This window comes from Hemiscyllium ocellatum, chromosome 6, assembly GCF_020745735.1.
Source record: "Hemiscyllium ocellatum isolate sHemOce1 chromosome 6, sHemOce1.pat.X.cur, whole genome shotgun sequence".
Taxonomy (NCBI): Eukaryota; Metazoa; Chordata; class Chondrichthyes; order Orectolobiformes; family Hemiscylliidae; genus Hemiscyllium; species Hemiscyllium ocellatum.
In genome coordinates, this window is record NC_083406.1 from 84,270,857 (window position 1) to 84,289,320 (window position 18,464).

General features: G+C 39.8%; 1 protein-coding gene across 1 annotated transcript in view; it reads right to left on the bottom strand.

Annotated features, from left to right (window-relative positions):
• Positions 1 to 18,464, bottom strand: part of sacs (sacsin molecular chaperone) — an 80,175-nt gene that overhangs the window by 35,221 nt on the left and 26,490 nt on the right. Inside the window, exons 6-8 of the mRNA XM_060826086.1 lie at positions 17,977 to 18,123; positions 13,845 to 15,327; positions 9,774 to 9,865 (exon numbers count right to left, since the gene is read on the bottom strand). Of these exons, the coding sequence (XP_060682069.1) occupies positions 9,774 to 9,865; positions 13,845 to 15,327; positions 17,977 to 18,123 (1,722 nt within the window). The remainder of the gene's footprint in view (positions 1 to 9,773; positions 9,866 to 13,844; positions 15,328 to 17,976; positions 18,124 to 18,464) is intronic.

Consider the following 18,464-nt stretch of genomic DNA (forward strand, 5'->3'; position numbering starts at 1 on the left):
TGCTGAGTCTATGGAATTCATTACCATAAAAAAAATTAGTCGAGGCTAAAACAGTGTATGATTTCAAGGGAAAAGTACATGGAGCTAAAAAAATGTGGGAGAAAAAGGGAAAAGCTATTGTATTGGATGATCAGCCATGATCATAATGAATGGCCTACTCCTGGTCTACTTTTCTAAGTTTCTAGGTTTCAGGAATCATCTAACTTATCACATTAATCAGAGTAGATCTGAATAAATATAGAACCAACAATTTCAGTGAGCATAGTACCACCAGACCTATTTTGGACAAGTTATTTTGATATTCTATCAATTCCATCTTTCTATAGTATCATAATTAACAGTATGGTTTTCACCAAAGCATGCAGTTTCCTTTACAGTGCTTTACTGACAATTTTATAAAAAAAAGCTGAATTAATCTAAAAAAAAACTTATATTGTTAGCCTTAAAGGTCCTGCAGGATCTATCTTCACAAACCACACAAATGTCTTTCACAGCAACAATAAAGTTAAAATTAGAATTCTTTAAAAGAGTCTGTTTAATAGTTTGTTGCGTAGCATAATTACCCAAGAAAATACACACAGCAAAGGGCATGCATGTTTTTTTGTGCACTCTCCAATATGAACATGCATGGAAATCAGACCCCAACACAACACTGCAATCTTTCCTACCTGGACATCCCAAAAGATGCTGCTGAACTGTAATTTAAATCAAATAAAATATTAATATAGCAATGAACTTGAAACACACTATACAGGAATGTGCTCTCCAATTATTTAAGTAAACCTCACTATTATAGTAAATACCTTATTCAAGAATATATTATTGTGTAATTTTGTTTTTGCTTTCTATTCCTCGCTTACATATGATTTAGAATAACTTGCTCAATCAAACTAACAATTACTAGCTGATGCTGTGAAACTCCTGGATATGTACAGACACAGCATTTGTTCTTGCTTTTGAAATCAATGAATTTTGTCAAATGAAATCATTCAAATGACCCAAGTAATGGAGTACTGGACTATTGTGTGCAGTTCTGGTCACCACATTATAGGAAGGATATCTTTGCACTGTAGAGGGTGCAGACCAGAAATACCAGGATACTGCCTGGGCTGGAGGAACTGAGCTAGAAGGAAAGACCATAACATGTGGGAGCAGAAGCAGACCATTCAGCTCAATGAGTCCACTCCAACATTCAATTAAATCATCATGACTGATTTGATAATCCTCAACTCCACTTTCCTAGCTTTTCCCTGTAACCCTATACTTCCTTATGGATTAAAAAAATGCCTGTCTCAGCCTTGAATGTACTTAACGATCCAGCCTGAACAGCACTCTGTGGTAAAGAATTCAACAGACTCATTAACTTCAGAGAAGAAATTTTTCATCTGTTTAAAATGAGAGATCCCTTACCAAATTACACCCTCTGGTATTAGACTCTCCCACAGGGGGAACCAACCTTTCTGCATTTACCCTGTCAAGTCTCCTAAGAATCATGTGTATTTCAGCAAAGGTGCCTCTCATTCTTCTATATTTCAATGAGTACACGCCCAACAGATGCAACCTCTGCTCATACATAACTCTCTCCATACCTGGAATCAGAGCTTACTGAACTTTCTCTGGACGGGACTGCATACAGTGCCAATATATCTTTCTTTAGCCAAAGGGGTCCAAAACTTTTCACAGTATCTCAACTGTGACCTGAATAGTGTCTTGTATAACTTGAATAAAATCTCCCGACTTTTATACTCCATTCCTTTTGAAATAAAGGCCAATATTCCATTTGCCTTCCCTATTACCCATTGAACTTGGATGCTCGCTTTTTGTGGTTCATGCATAAGAACTCCCAAATCCCCTGTTCTGCGGCTTTCTATAGTTTTCCTCCATTTAAATAACATTCAGCTCCTCTATCTTCATGCCAAAGTGCATAACCTCACATTTTCCCAGATTAAATTCCATCTGCCCAGTTTTTGTTCACCTGCTTTTCCTGTTTATATTCCTCTATAAACTTTGCATCAGACTCACGACTTCCCACTTACTCAGCCACAAACTTGGCGACAGTACATTCACTTTTCTCATCCAAGTCATTATTATATATTGTAAGCAATTGTGGCCCCAGTACTGTTTCCTGTGGTACTCCACTAGTTTAAGGTTGCTATCCTGTAAATACCCTCCCTATTCTTCTATTAGTTAGCCAAACCCCTATCCATGCTAATATATTATTTCCAACATTATGGGCTCATATCTTAACAAGTAACCAAATATGTATACCTCATCAAAAATCTTCTGAAAATCCAAATATATTATATCCACGGATTCCCCTTCAACTATCCTGCTAGTTACTTCCTCAAAGAATTCTAATGGATTAGTCAGGCATGATATCCCCTTCATGAAGCTATACAGGCTCTGTTTGAACATACTATGTATTTCAAAATGCTCTGCTATCACACTGTTTATTATAAATTCTAACATTTTCCTAATAACAGACATTAAACTAATGGCCTATAGTGAACTACTTTTTGTCTCCTTTCCTTTTTCAGCAAAAGTATTATATTAGCAGTTTTCTATTCCTCTAGAATATTTTCTGTATCTGCGGATTCTTGGAAGATTACTACCAGTGCATCTACTATCTTTGTAGCTACTTCCTTTAACATCCTAGAATGCATCCCATTAGATCCAGGGGGTTTATCGGTTTTTGAATCCATTAATTTCCACAGCAATTTTTCCCTAGTGGTAGTTATTGCATTTACATCCACTCTTCCTTTTGGCCTTAATTATTTAGTAATCCTGAAGAGCTACTAGTGCCTTCTGTTGTGAACACTGATGCAAAGTATTATTCAACTCCTCTGTTATTTGAGGACGGATAGGTGGGACTGTTTTGCTTCAAGCAGCAAAGGTCGCAAGGGGAGCTGCTAGAGGTGTATAAACTCATGAGGGAGACAGATAGGGTGGATAGGAAGACGCTTTTTCCATTAGTAGAGGGGGTCAATAACCAGATTTCATGTAACAGCTCGAAGGCGAACATGAAAGTGGAGGAGAAATTTGTCTGGAACTCACTGCCTGAAAAAACAGTAGTGAGTCAGAAACTCTTGGAGTACTTCAATACGATTGAGACATTCACTTGCATTCCCACAGCTTCCATGGCTATGGGCCAAGAACTGGAAAATGCAATTAGCGTAGGCAGATGAACTGAACAACCTCCTTTTGCTCTAAAAGAACAGAGGATACCCCGACAACCTCCTTGGACAAATACAACATGCCCAGCACTGCACAAAACCGGAGAAGCAGTTGCGAAAAGTGCCAACCACTTTGAGCGTGGTGCACTGGAGCACATTGAGGTCACACGCAAGCAGCAGAAAGAGCAGGATCCAGAGCTTCCCATCAACCCACGAAACACCACCTATCCTGCCTGCAGCAGAGTGTGCAGCTCAGGGCCAATCTAACTTGCCATTGTAGAACCCAACCTCCCAGAGTGGAAGCAAGTCATTACACCCCCAACCCTAAGGGACAGCCGAAGGAGAAAGGAAGCTGAAAATTGTTGAGAATGCAGCAAAGAATTTACTTCTACATGGGAAAGCAGGAGTATCTAAGTATCAGAGTAAATAAGGACAAAAAGTTACTGTTGGAACTAGTACCAAAGCAAGTTATGAAATCATCAGGTATAAATTGAGAAAATGGCTTGTGTGAAACTTGCCATTTAATGCGGCTGCATAGACAATTTCCTGGATGGAGTCCGAAGCATATAGTATATCAAATAAATAGTAACTCTATTAATCTCTAGTACTGGCCTATGGCAGTATTAGGAAAAAATGAGACAGGAAAGACCAAATCCAAAGTTAGGTGCCAGATGTTGACTGAAGCAGATGAATGAATGAAAAATCACTTTAAAAGTTCCATTAACACAGAGCAGTATCAGTTACACCCCCTTAGGAAAACTGTTCAGCTCGAATGTTGGCTACAAAATGACTACTTATATGGGGAACTAACAAACTGGTAAATTTGGCATATTCCATCAGTGAAAAAACAATGTTGAGTCATGGGTGATAATTAATTTAGTTACAATTGCTAACGCAGTAAGACATTTCTGTTTTTAATATACTTGAAATGTGAGATGGAATGTATGCAAGGACATTCTGCTGAGAATGCATTGCTAGAAGTCACAAGACAGGTCAAATCTCAAAAATTAACTCTCAACAACACTGTTATTGTTGCGAAAATGTAGTAATTCAATTTGATTGGGTTTTGAAACAAAGTATTTTATAACTAATTTATTAATCCTTTTTGGTGATCATTTATTATTTATCTCACAGCAATCACCCTACCCCAGACACCAATCTCAGTTCCCGGACCAGGCACATTTACAGATTTTGTTTTACAATTCTCTGCTCGATATGTCCCAAATCATAACACTTAACACTTCAGTCCTCAGTTGACTGCAAGTGTTGCAGCAAAGCCCATGCAAGCTAGTGGAACAGCAGCTCATTTTCTGGGTAGGAACTCTACAGCCTTCAGAACTCAATGTGGAGTTCAATGTTGTCATACACTGCAGTCCTCAATTTGGATTATATTCACTCTTCCACCAGGATCTGGTTTACAAGAGTTTATTCTCAGTAAGTTTTCTACTATTTTCTACTATTTACACCAACCATCCGCATCTATTAAATGCCTATATCACTCCTCCACTACAATTAGCACTCTCTTTGTCTCCTCCTCCGAGCAGTCTCACAATCAGTTCCAAATGCTCCTTCTCCCCATTTATCAAAAAACGTAAAACGTATCATTTTCCAACCTCCTTCCAGTTCAAAAGAAATATTACTGAAAATATTACTGTTGTTTCTCTCTCCATAGAAGCCATCAGACCCACTGAGTTTCCACAGCATTTCTGATTTTATTTCCATTTTCAGCATCTGCAATACTTTATTTTTATATATTGTAGACACGTGGATATGGTGGTTGCTGTATTTGCCACATCAGTTAGAACTTTCAGAGAGTCAACTGGGAATTCACAGGGCTAATTACAGCAAATGTCAGGTTACAGAAGGGACTGCTGTTTATTAAAAATCATAGTCTACTGTTAAAAGAGAAAGCAATCAAAACAAGTATCACCCTCAAAGCCATCCATCATTGTCTTGTCATTTTACATCTTTACCCAGAATCCATGAGAAGAGTAATAGTTTCTAGACTAAGTTAAATAAAAAAGATCAGAGCAAAGTGACTGATGTTATCCCTGACTGCTCTTGTTGTCATTCACAACCTAAAAGCGGCTCAGTAAACAAATACTCTGCTCTTCTCTAAAACTGTAAGTGTGAAAGTGATCTGCAGCAGGGCATATTTCTTCTGGGTTTTTGAAGCATCAAGTCAAAATTCACAAGCAGATGAACAGTAGCACAAATCTCTTCCAAAAGCACTAAAAGGGATTTTTTTTTCTCTCAACCTCTGCTTATTTGACTAAAACCGTGCCAATACATTCAACCTTCTTGAAGTAGTTGAAATCGATTCTCTCAATATTGCAGTGTTGCGAGGACAAAAACTGACCGAACCCATCCTCCTAAGTAGCACAAAAAGAGTGAAACATACTGCGCAGAGAAGAAAATCTGGACTGCCACCCTGCATGGACTGCTATCGGAAGGTTCATTCAAGGAGGTTAGCACCAGGAGAAGTCTGACTTCGGAAGTGAGCAGGTGCAAAATACAATATGCTTGGACTTCTTTCACTAGAATACATTAGTTCAATCTATACATGAGGCGTACAAAGAATAACTTTTGGCCAAATGTCAAATAACTGTTGACTGTTACACAAAAGCAACTATTACTCGAGAATATACAATATCAAAGTTGCTCAATTTTACAAATATCAAACTTGAAAATCAAAGGCTCAATGCATTCTCTCAAATGTTACTTAAAAGTATTGGGTAAATTTTAAAGCTCCTCTGGATGTAGGTTTGCTCACTGAGCTGGAAGGTTCATTTCCAGACGTTTCGTCACCCGACTAGGTAACATCTTCAGTGGGCCTCAGGCGAAACACAGTTGATCAGTCCTGATTTTTATCTATAGGCTTGGGTTTCTTTGGGTTGCTGATGTTATTTCCTGTTCTTTTTCTCAGGAGGTGGTAGATGGGGTCTAACTCAGTGTGTTTGTTGTGTGACGAAAGTAGGGTGACGAAACATCTGAAAATGAACCTTCCAGCTCAGTGAGAAAACCTACATCCAGAACCTCAAGCCGAGCTACAAATCTTCTTACAACTCGTTTAAAACTCCTAACGCAGAGCTTCACATTAAAGGGCACAATTTTAGAATTTGCGCATGTTCTTCCATTCCCAATATGTTATTTTTAATTTATGGCAAATCACACAGGCACACTGAACTTAAACTCGGAACATGAGTTCCTTCTGATAAATTCTAAAGAGACTATTAATTCATAACATGCATAACACAGATATACAAAACATACATCACAAATGTAATCATATAATTGCATATAGAATACATTTTTGTTTTTAAGAGTGCACAATTTGAGAGTCATATTTATTGCTTTTATGTAGTGCAATTTCTGACCTGTCATGTCACCTCAAGGTCTGGCTCCATCCTGCTCTTATTCGTCACACTGCTATCTGATTACTGACCTTTATGTATATGTTTGCCCAGAGTCCCCCTCCTTCTACAACTGTTGGTTATTTATTACATTGCCTACTGCCTCAATGTGCCATTCCATTTACAACCTCTGCTTGACATTTCTGCTACTTTACTGATTATTTTGTTTCTTTCCCCACACGCTGCTCCAGGGCCTGCACTTTCTAAACCCTGGTTGCATTCTTTTGTCTTCTCTGCCTCATAGTATTTACCTGGCTCCTGTCTTGCCACTGCCATCTTCGCTATGTACCACCTTACAGCCCAGTTTCCTTGTTAACGTGCCTATTATTTTGGGAATGCCTCAGAGAGGTTTGATTCAATTTTAGGAGGCCTGGAGATATCAACCTCGGGAATCTGATCCAATGAAATATGTTACTGGGAGGTGAAGACCCTTTCACAAACGTCTTCTCTCCACAATCTAGATTGCAAATTATAGCAGAATAAAATATTATATATCTTATAAACAAGGATACACTAAATACATGGTTGAATTTCAGACAGTTAGTTACAAATCATCTGGTCACGTTTAATGTTTAAAGGGTATCTTACACCATTGAATTTGACATCAAACTATCCACCCTTATATTCTCAAGCAAACAATTTCATCTGCAATGTGTTTTTGTCTAATCTTTGGAGGCACCATATATATTAAAAAATATACATAGAGAGAGAGACTAGAGCTCCAGAAAGTGCATTGTGAAGCTTCAAAGTTTTAACATAAAAACAACAAAAGAAATTATGGAATACCAGCAAAATAATTAGGCTACAGGTACATAGTAATAAGACAAAAAGAGACCAGTCACTACAATGGACTTGTAATTTAACTAAATTGATAAAAGGATTTCTAAATCCATACAGAAGACATAACTCGCAAGCCATATAATGGTATTGTAAATAACCATTGGTCCCATTAGTGATTTCTGCTCAACATCGGTGAAAATGAGTTCTGTTTGAGTATGATTTTCTATTATGAATATCATTGATCCACAGGATCCATATCAAAAACAAACACTTTTAAACCACTAAGTGAACATATAGGATCCCTGTTGGCAGATTCTTTGCATTAATACAGAGATTAACATTTTCCCAAAAGTGCTACCAAACTCCAGGTGAAAAGTCTACTCTCACTAAGGCATGTATATATTATTAGACACTGTCCTGCAAAGAACTGAATACTCCAGGTTTCAAAATATGCTCTTATACAAAATTAATCAATTGCCCAAAGTTTATAATCTGGTTTAAAACAGACCATGTCAGAAATTTCTAGGCCAGGAGCATTAAAGAAAAAAATCAGCTTTTTCTTTTAAAAAAAAACACTAATTTGTGGCATTGCTGCCTGGGTAGGACAGATTGCCTGTCCCGTGTTGCTCCTGAGAAGGTGGTGGTGAGTCACCTTCTTGGACTACTGCAGTTCACCCACTGCAGCATTAAAGAGGCAGGCAGGCTAGAATTTGGTGCAGAGTCATGTTCGATCTATTTTTTTTATCCCATGCTGCCAAATTCTGTCACCTTATCCATCAGACACCTCACAATTCATACCATTTAAATGGGCACAGTCTGAGCAGCTTTAGATTCCCCCACCACAGGTAGGCCGAGGCCTTAATGGCATTAAAATGTTCTGATGCCATAAGGCACACCACATTTTAGGCTAGTACTGGCCATGCAACTCAGGTACAGTATTGACTGCACAAGGAAAACCCGATAGAAGGAGGCTACAAGCCTAAAGAAACCAAGAAAAGAATATTCAGTTGAAATTTCTCTTGTGGGCCTGGAAGAGAAGCTGAGCTTCTCTAGGCCCCACTACAAAACAAGAGGTTCTAAATTTCTTCTCCCTCTTAGAAATAGGCCGTGTTGTCAACAGAGAATCCGTTTGCCGTATCTACCCTGTATCACGTGAATCTAGATTGCTGAAACAATAAAAGATGTTCTAAAGTCACTGGACCTGAAATATTAACTCTCCTTTCTCTCCACAGATGCTGCCAGACCTTTTCATTTTATACGCTACAGTTTTTTATATTGGGTTGCATGGTGGCTCAGTGGTTAACGCTGTTGCCTCACCGTGATAAGGACCTTGATTTGATTGCGACTCAAATGACTGTCTGCGTGGAGTCTGCACCTTCGCCCCATGTCTATGTGGGTTTCCTCTGGGTACTCCAGTTTCCTCCCATAGTCCAAGTATGTGCAGGTTAGGTGGATTGGCATGCTAAATTGCTCTGTAGCGTCCAGGGTTGCACATTGATGAGTTAGCCATGGGAAATGCAAGGTCACAGTGATAGGATGGGGGGGCTGGAATGCTCTTCAGAGGGTCAACGGGCTTAACTGCAGCTATCTGCATCATAGGGATTCTAGGATTCTATGACCTGCTGAGTTTCTCCAGCCATTTCTGTTTCTTCTTCAGATTTCCAGCAACCACACTTCTTGCAGGTTTTGCTTTTTTTTAAAAGGTATTCAAACCAAGTTATACAGATTTTAAAATAAAGATAGAGCTATTAAAAAAATATGCTGCACTACCTTTCAATGAGCACTTACTCCTGGGTCAAACATGTATTTTTGAGTGAAAATACGCCAATGTTACTTTGTAACAAAGTGCTTATAAACTACTGAGCTGAAATAAAATCCATTGAGGGGGGAGGTACAAGTGCCAGGATTCACCAACACTGAGATTCTTCTGCTGATACTGCCATTTAGCGAGGTCAGAGAAGGTCCCTTTATTTCTCTGATGACCAAGAATGTGGAAATTCTTAGCCTAGGAATGCGCCATTTCTGGCCCAGGGCACTTTTATGAGACTGGCCTTACATGTGGATCAATAATTTGGTGCTGATCGAAACCCAAGCTTCCCACTCACAACTCACCCACCAGAGTTACAGCAGAAGTGAAGGTTCCACCCTCAACCTGATGCTTTTGGAGAAACTGTTATGTGAACTCTTCAGCCCTTAAAAGCTCATCCCAAGCAAGGAGAAAATTCCATTTAACAGAACTGCACATTTGCAAAGCAACAAGTCTCACGCCACCTTACAGCCTGAGGGTTTGCAGACTGTTAATATTACAATCTGATAATACTCTGCTTCAATGAAGCCAAACCTGAATTTAAACCAGCCCTGTTTAAAGTTGCTGTAAATAACTGGAGTTATTTAGCAAGTGTTTTACCTCGACTTTCAGCAGCTTTCCTCAGCAAAAACGACACGGATGGCTTCAGATTTTCAGCTAGCAATCTTCTCTCCAATCCGGGGAAAAGAGACCTATTGGAAAATCAAAGCTTAGATTCTCATATGCCTTTGTAAACAACATGCTCCAAAATCAACGTTCTGTTTCACAGTCAACGGGACCATTGCACCTCACTGAGGCACCATACTGTTTCATCATTCAATTGGTAGGAAAACATTTTGAATAACTGATAAGAATCCATTGTGGGATCCAACAGCAACCAACAGTCACTTCTGCTTTCAGAAAATAACATAACTGAAAACAGTTATGCTACCATTTGCAAGAAGGTTGCTCTTCGGCATTCAAAGAAGTTAAATTCTTGTAGCAGTACAAATAATTGCAATGAGAAAAGAAACAGTGGAAAGGGGACAGATAGACTATTGATATGGGCATGAGTTGCCATAAAAATTACATTTAAAGGTTTAGATCCTACTAAAATTCAACACCATATTCAAACGATGTTTGTTTAATTTGCCACACCAATGGAATTTTCACTCCCATTGTTATTGTAGGGCTTGAGTGTTCTGTTTGATGAGTGAGTAGTTTAGGGGGCTGGATGGGTTAATAGAGGTGAAGGGTTAAAGGGTAAGGATAACGAGAGCCGTTGGGCTGATCTGAAAAATTGGGCTGATGACCGTGTGACCTTAGGCAGGTCTTTTACTTGGTCGCTTTGGCATTGGCTCACCTCTGTCTCTACATGGGTGACTCCAGGTCACTCCATCTGCCAATGATCCCTCTGCTCTCCAACAACACTAGTCCTTCTTCTGCTTAGACTGCTATTCCCATGTTTTTTTCATTATCACACATTTACATTAAGTTCTATAGCCTTCTTTCTTTGTTAGGTTTCTCATGGATTACTGTTTCTTTTGCCTCTACGCAGAATAATTTGGTATTTTGACACAATTCCCTCAAGCCTATATCTAAACTTAATGATACGTTGTAAACTCAAGTGGCCCCAAAACAAAATCTTGTAACTGTTACCAACTATAAATGATACCTAATTCCATATCGTTTAACATTCACGAATAAAACCTTGCATCTGAGGAAGTATTAAATCAATGTAAATTACATCTATCTATTATTCCGTTATGTATGCTACTCTCCTGAAAGATCTTTTGAGATAAATTCTGGACACTTTCAACCAGTTTCTTTTCACCTAGGTATGTAATGACTTCAATGTTCTCCAAAGACAGATGCTGAGAGGCTGAAATTACTCGGATTATGCAAGTCATCCTGGTTGCCTAAGAGATACAAGCCACATTGGTCAGCCCTCGAGCTCATTACAAATTCAACAGAAATCTGGTGTAATTACTTAGGCTTAGACAATTTACTACCTTGAGATTCCAGGATGCATGTCATCTAGCCCTATTGTCTCAACTCCCTTTAGTCTAATTAGAATGGCCAAATCAAAGTTATTCATTGTTGGATTGTAATTAACTGTCAGTTATTTCAGACTTACCTCTTTTCCTCTGTAATACATTTCTTTGAATCAAAGAGTCATTTCAGCACAGAAGCAGGTCCCTCAGACCATCACTTCCACACTAGCTCTCTCTAATCTCTTCAATCCCATTATCACATTCTATTCCCACAGCCTTGGACATTTATTTCCCTCCACTTTCAATCCAATTTCCTTTTGAAATTAGAGACTACTTCACTTCCAACACCTGCATAGAGAGCAAGGTCCAACTCATTATCACAGATATAAAGTTATGTGGAAGTTAAACAGCCTTTAAAGAATCTTTTATAAGTACTTTATTAAAAAAAAATCTGTTCATGGATTGTGGGCTTCGTTTGCCTTGAGAAAGCCAGGGTGTTCACCTCCATGAAATTCTGCAGTCTATGTTGGGTAGGTACACCCACAGTATTATTAGGAAGGGAGTTTCCGAGTTTTGGTCATAAATGACAATACAGCTTGAAGTCTGGATGGAGTGTAGCTAGAAAAGGAATTTTCAGGTGGTGGTATTCCTACATAGGTTGGAATGGACTTGTGGAATGAGCTTGGAAGATGTTAATACTTTGTCACACTTTCATATGATCCATATAGATAACATTCACTGTACTTACTTCATCAAATTTCTTGAATACTTCATGAAAAAAAATTCAAGTTCAATTTCATGAGATGTGAGTATTGTGGATTGCCCTTGAGAGTAGTTAAAAGTCAACCACATTGCAGTGGATCTGAAGTCACGTGTAGGCTAGGCTAATAGGATCAGCAGATGGGTTTTCTCCCGACAGCTAACAACAGTTTTGTAGTCAACTCTTAGTCACAGAAAGTTGAATTTTTATTGAATTCAAGTTCCACCATCTGCCATGGTGGGACTTGAACTCAGGCCCTAGAACATTTCCTCAGTCTCTAGATTAATAGTCTGGGACCACACCACTAGGCCATCATTTCATTTTAAGGATATAAGTGAACCATTTGGGTTTTTAAGACAATCAATGATAATTTCAAGGTCACTATTACTTATGTCAGACATTACTGACATTAACTTTCAATTCCAGCTTTTTGTTCATTAATTAACTGAACTTAAAATCCACAAGCTGTCATGGTAGATTTTAAACCCATGCCCACACAGCATTACTTTAGATCTCAACTTCTCATCCAGTGACATTATCACCACCTCATCTGTCTTCTATAAATGCTGACCGTTCTTAATTCAGGCCTCTCCAAGTACCCGATATTGCCCCCAAACCCCTTTACTAATGTTTGTAATACCTTCCTCATCTCTGGCATTAAACTGGGCAAGTGCAATTACTGGGAATGTCTTCATATACTTCGTACTCGCCCCTTTTCATGGGGCTGGTATCTCCCCACTCTCTATCAAGTTTGAGTTACACATAGATAGGATGGTTAAGAAAGTGTTTTGCATGTTTTCCTTCATTACTCAGACCTTTGAGTATAAGAGTTGGGACAGAATGTTAGTGAGGCCTCTTCTGGAGTGCTGCATCGAGTACTGAACGCCCGGTTATAGGAAGGATATTATTAAAATGCTTTGTCATTATAACAGGAGTGCCACAAGGATCGGTGCTAGGTCCTCTACTTTTTGTCATTTACATAAATGATTTGGATGTGTGCATAAGAGGTAGACTTAGTAAGTTTGTAGATGACACCAAAATTGGAGGTGTAGTGGACAGCGAAGAAGGTTACCTCAGAGTATAACAGGATCTTGATCACTTGGGCCAATGGGCTGAGAAGTGGCAGATGGATTTTAATTTGGATAAATGACAGGTGCTGCATTTTGGGAAAACAAATTTTAGCAGGACTTATCCACTTAATGGTAAGGTCCTAGGGAGCATTGCTGAACAAAGAGACCTTGGAGTGCAGGCTCATAGTTCCTTGAAAGTAGAGTCGCAGATAGATAGGATAGTGAAGGCAGCATTTTGTATGCTTTCCTTGATTGGTCAGTGTATTGAGTACAGGAGTTGGAAGGTCATGTTGTGGCTGTACATTGGTTAGGCCACTTTTGGAATATTGCGTGCGATTCTGATCTCCTTCCCATTGGAAGAATGTTGCGAAACTTGAAAGGGTTCAGAAAAGATTAACCAGGATGTTGCCAAGGTTGGTCAATTTGAGCTATAGGGAGAGGCTGAACAGGCTGGGGCTGTTTTCTCTGGAGCATCGGAGGCTGATGGGTGACCTTATAGAAGTTTACAAAATGATGAGGGGCATGGATATGACAAATAGACAAAGTAATTTCCCTGGGGTCGGGGTGGGGGTATGGGGAGTCCAGAACTACAGGGAATAGGTTCAAGGTGAGAGACCTAAGGGGCAACCTTTCACGCAGAGGGTGGTACATGTATGGAATGAGCTGCCAGAGGATGTGGTGGAGGCTTGTACAATTGCAACATTTAAAAGGCATCTGGATGGGTATATGAATAGGAAGGGTTTGGAGGGTGCTGGCAGCTGGGGCGAGATTGGGTTCGGACATCTGGTCAACATGGATGAGTTGGACCAAAGGGTCTGTTTCCGTGCTGTACGTCTCTAAGAATATGTAGCATCTTGCAGAAACGTACCTGGGATGATCATCTGTGGTAATGTAAACGGCATCCTTATCTGCTACAGATGAATCAAAAGATATGAAATTCCCATTCTGTAGTGGAAGTAGCTCAAGTCCAATCAATTCTCCAAAGTTGTGGTCAGTTAGCACATACTCCAGAAGCTGGAGCTTTTCCTCCGCACTGCCTCGGTGTCTGAATTTCCGAATCACCTGCCGTACCAGAGCAGGACTGACTCTCTTTAGGTTCTTCGCGTCTGAACTGTAGGCCTGGACAGCATTAAAGACATTTTCAGGCACTCGGGCTATCTGTATACCCGCTTTATTAAGGAAGTTGAGAACAGTTTCTGCACACTCCTTGCTGTTGTCTATTTCACAGAAATAAACCAAGTCAACTTTCACCCAGCGATTGCTCATTGAATAGATGACAGGATGTTCAATCAGTTCCTTAAAGAGAGGCTCTAAAATTGGCTTCCAGTGCACTCGGATCTTGCTGACATCAGGCCATACTTTGTGAATGGCCTCAGGTGTTAATGGAGAAGCGTGGTCTTTTTCAGTTTGCATTCGCTTGACAGCTTCTAGAACCAGGGTAGCATAGGTTTTGGGAACCACGTTATTAATGAGGAGCTCATTCCATAGCGCAGCTGGGTCTCTCCACTGGTCCACTTCCCGCCACTTAATACTCCTTCTGTTATCTGTTAATCCAAAGAAGCCGCTGATGTGTACTGGCAGGCCAGTCTTGCTTTCTTCACTGGGTGGTAAAGGAAGAAAGCAGAATGCTCGCCCTATGAACTGAGGTACAGCTCCTTTCACATCCTCATTGTCCAACAGAGGCATGGCAATGGCAATATTAGGAATGTACTTCAAATCTTCAGCCAAACAGTCCAATTCATTGCACATCCCTCTGCCTCCTACACTGTTGCAAACAAGCCAAGACATTTCATCTACATTCTTTGAAGCTACATCTTCAGTCACAATGTTCACATGGTATGTCACACATGTTATATTGTTGTTTGGAATATTATTGCAGTAGCGATCTGCAGCAGTCCTTAGGATTTTTAAGGAGTTTGACCTCTCATGTTTCAGCTCTTTCCCCTCAGAGACAGTCACTCGGAAGAGGATTTGCTCTGTGCCATTGGATTCCCTGACATATAAAGTAACACTCTGCACATTTTTCAGGAAAAGTAGAAGAGAACTTGCATCTGCTTTGAATGACTCAAACAACTCAAGAACTTTATCTTTATTATACACATTGTTGCTGATGTAGGATGGTTTCTTACGGAGAGGGAATCTGAATATGGTACCTGGAAAAAAACCATCTTTAAAGGTTTCTTTGGTGCTATCAAAGATTCCAACATATGGTGCAAACTGGTCTGGGTGCCCATTAATCTCTTCGCGATCACTTGCTAAATTCCAACTCTGCCCGCTTTCGTGGGATCCAAAGAGCGATTGATGTGGATCCAATATGCCAATTTGCGCTCCACTAAATATGCAAGGTGCATCTGTGGACAAGAAATAATACTATTTAATATATCCTGGGAAATCTAAACACAACAGTAGATTAAGTATTGCAACAATCGCTACCATGGATATACAAAATTAAAATATTACAGAAGCCGGAAATCCAAAATAAATTGAAAACCTAAAATCTGAGATGAGAATAAATTTAACTTCAAATGACTGACTCTCTCGACCAATGCTGCCTGATCTATTTTTGGAGTGTTCTGTTTATATGACAGGACTTTGAATTTCTCCGAATGGGACTCCCAGTTTCTCCGAACACCAGCACAATGTCAACCCCCATATGCAATGAAGAATATTACTGAGCAACATGGGACTCCCTGTTACTACCATGAAGAGCTGAGCAAATAATTTTACATTAGTGAGGTACACCCCCATGCTCTCATTCTGCCTCCCACAGACTCAGCCTAGCAACAAAACCCCTCTGTGTTGTTTCGTTCAGGCATTGTGTTAAAATAGCACAGCAGGCTCCGATCACGTCAGCAGAACATAAGCAGCAGATTTAAAAAGGGATGCATCGGCTTGAATCAGATAGATGAAATTTTAAAATTGGGAGGAAAGACATGGATAAGCTTTCCCTGCAATTTTGCTTCCTACCCCTCCCCCCTCAGATCTTTTTTTCCCCAAAGGCCTCCCCCTTTGCAGCATTTCATCACAACATTCCCCTAGTTTTCCTGGCAACCTCAGTCATTCCACGCATAAACATGTGCCTTTAGAGTCACCACCAAAAATAACACTGTGTGACTACTGCTACCAGATTTTGTGAAACATCAATGTCATGGTCCTGTACAGGAAAGTTGAATTATGACGGTTTTATGACAAATCAACCAGGTCTTCTCAGTATCATGCTTGCACCAATACTTTTGGTCCATTTTACATCATGATGCTGCATCTGGGTGCTCCTTGGAGGCCAATGTCTTGAGATGAATTTGGATGTGAAGTAGATAAAACTGGCCTCTTGGGACTGAGAAGACCCTTGCCCCATGACCACCGAACCGTCGGTCTGCTTCACGGAGCCCAAACTTAATTTTTGGCTTCAGGTTGCTTTCCTTTTTAATAACTGAATGAATTTTTGCAAGACATCTTTCGATGCAACAATAGAAATGAACTCCAAACAACTGATACCACACAAAACCAAATCTCGAGAATCATTTAAGGCAACAACTTGTATTTATATAGCGCCTTTAACATAATGAAACAGCCCAAAGTGCTTCAGAGGAGCATTATCAAGCAGTGCATGACACAAAGACACGTAAGGAGATATTATTGGACAAGATGATAAAAAACTTGGCCAAAAAAAGGAAGGTTTTAGGGAGTGTCTGAACAGAGGTAGAGAGGTTTAGGAACAGAATTCCAAAATTTAAGGCCGTGTATTCATTACATTGGTGATGTTCAAAACATCAGAATTAGAAGATTAGTATAACAGAGAGTTATTGAGCTGGAAAGGACTAGCATGAGAAGGGTGGGCAAGGCCATGAAGGCACTGGGGATTTATAAACAAAGATGTGAATTTAAAATAAAGATATTCCTTGACTGGATGAATCAGTCACTCCGGAACATGCTCAGAGAGAGCGAGGGCAGAGATTGAGAGCACCTCAGGATAGAAGCAGCCTCTCAGCACTTTTTAAACTTTTGAAAATAAAAATAGTCACAGCTGTTAATCCATCATTGCGAAGGTGGTCTGTGCCTGCAGCTGTAGCCATTTATTTGCACCATCAGGGGACAGAAAATGACTTTCAATTATTCTCGAGACATGGAAAATTGCAGAAGACATGAGAGACAGGCCTTGACAGGCCCTCTAATTGCTTCAGTTTGGTTACCTGCAGTTTGCAGGTGGGTAGTCTCCAAACGAGTCTCCTGAAAAACACCGCAGAGGCAGGAAGATGCAGATACACTGACCTGCTGCTCTCTCGTGATGATTTTACCCAGTCACTCTAATTCTTCCTCTGCAGCCATTCGAAATCCAGTCCAATTTGCTGCTCTCCTGTGGGCTGCTATATTTTAATGACTGGAGCATTACACTATTACTCTGTTGAGATGTTTAACGTGGCTTGCGTCTTTCTGCCCAAGAATCTACTTGCTGTAAATAAACACCTCTCTAGATCTACAAGCTTCTTTTTGAATCAGAGAATAAGATTGAATAGATGGAGGCCATTCAGTTCATTGTGTAAATGCCATCTCTTTGAATGAACTTTGTGAATAGTACCACTTTCCTGCTCCTTCACCACAGCCGTGTAAATTTCTGTTTCCACGTTTATCCAACTATCTATTGAAATAAATTATTGAGTCTGCCTTCTCCACACCTGTATATCTTACTATGTAGTTTGTTTCCCCAAGTTGGCTTTGTTTCGTTTTGCCAATTACCATGAATCTTTCTGGTGGGGAGGAACAGACTGCTGGATGCCTAGAAATTGGAGTTCCAAATACAAAGTGAACATCATAAAATAAATGCTTTCTTTTCTCTTTTAGATACTTTAATGCACTGCAGGTTATCAAAAACAAACTAGATACAACGTACAACAAAATGGGGGAGAATCCAGCACCAATTCTAAATTAATCTTGCACCAAGGAGCTGTAAACTAAACAAAAGTACTATTCAAAACACTGCAAAGCGCAGACAATTCACCTACCTGTGACGTGATAAACAGAATTGAAACCAATTCCAAATCGCCCAACTTTCAGGGGGTCATCTCTTTTCCTACTTCTTGCTATTTCCTGAATTCCATGCCAGTCCTCAGGAGTGAACACAGCATTGTTGTACGAGTACAAGGCTGGGCCTGAAGAAATAATCAAAGTTGTTATTTAATTAAAATCTATCCAGGCACTCCAGTGTCATCGAGGTGGAAAACTGTGCATACTCGTTGAAACTTACATCACAAAAGTATATTCCTGCCTGCACCTTACGAATTCAACACATTTGCAGCCAATACTGCTTTGGCAATGGATCGCACTAGCTTAAGGTTTCCTTGTTTCAAGGATTAACTTATCATCCATCTTGGGTACATTTGTGGTCAGCGACCTAAGAATGATGCTCGCTGCCTGGGCTCAAAGGAAACAGCCTACTGTGGGCTCTGCAATGTGGATATCACCTTTCCCATTGTTAATCATGTTCTGGTGA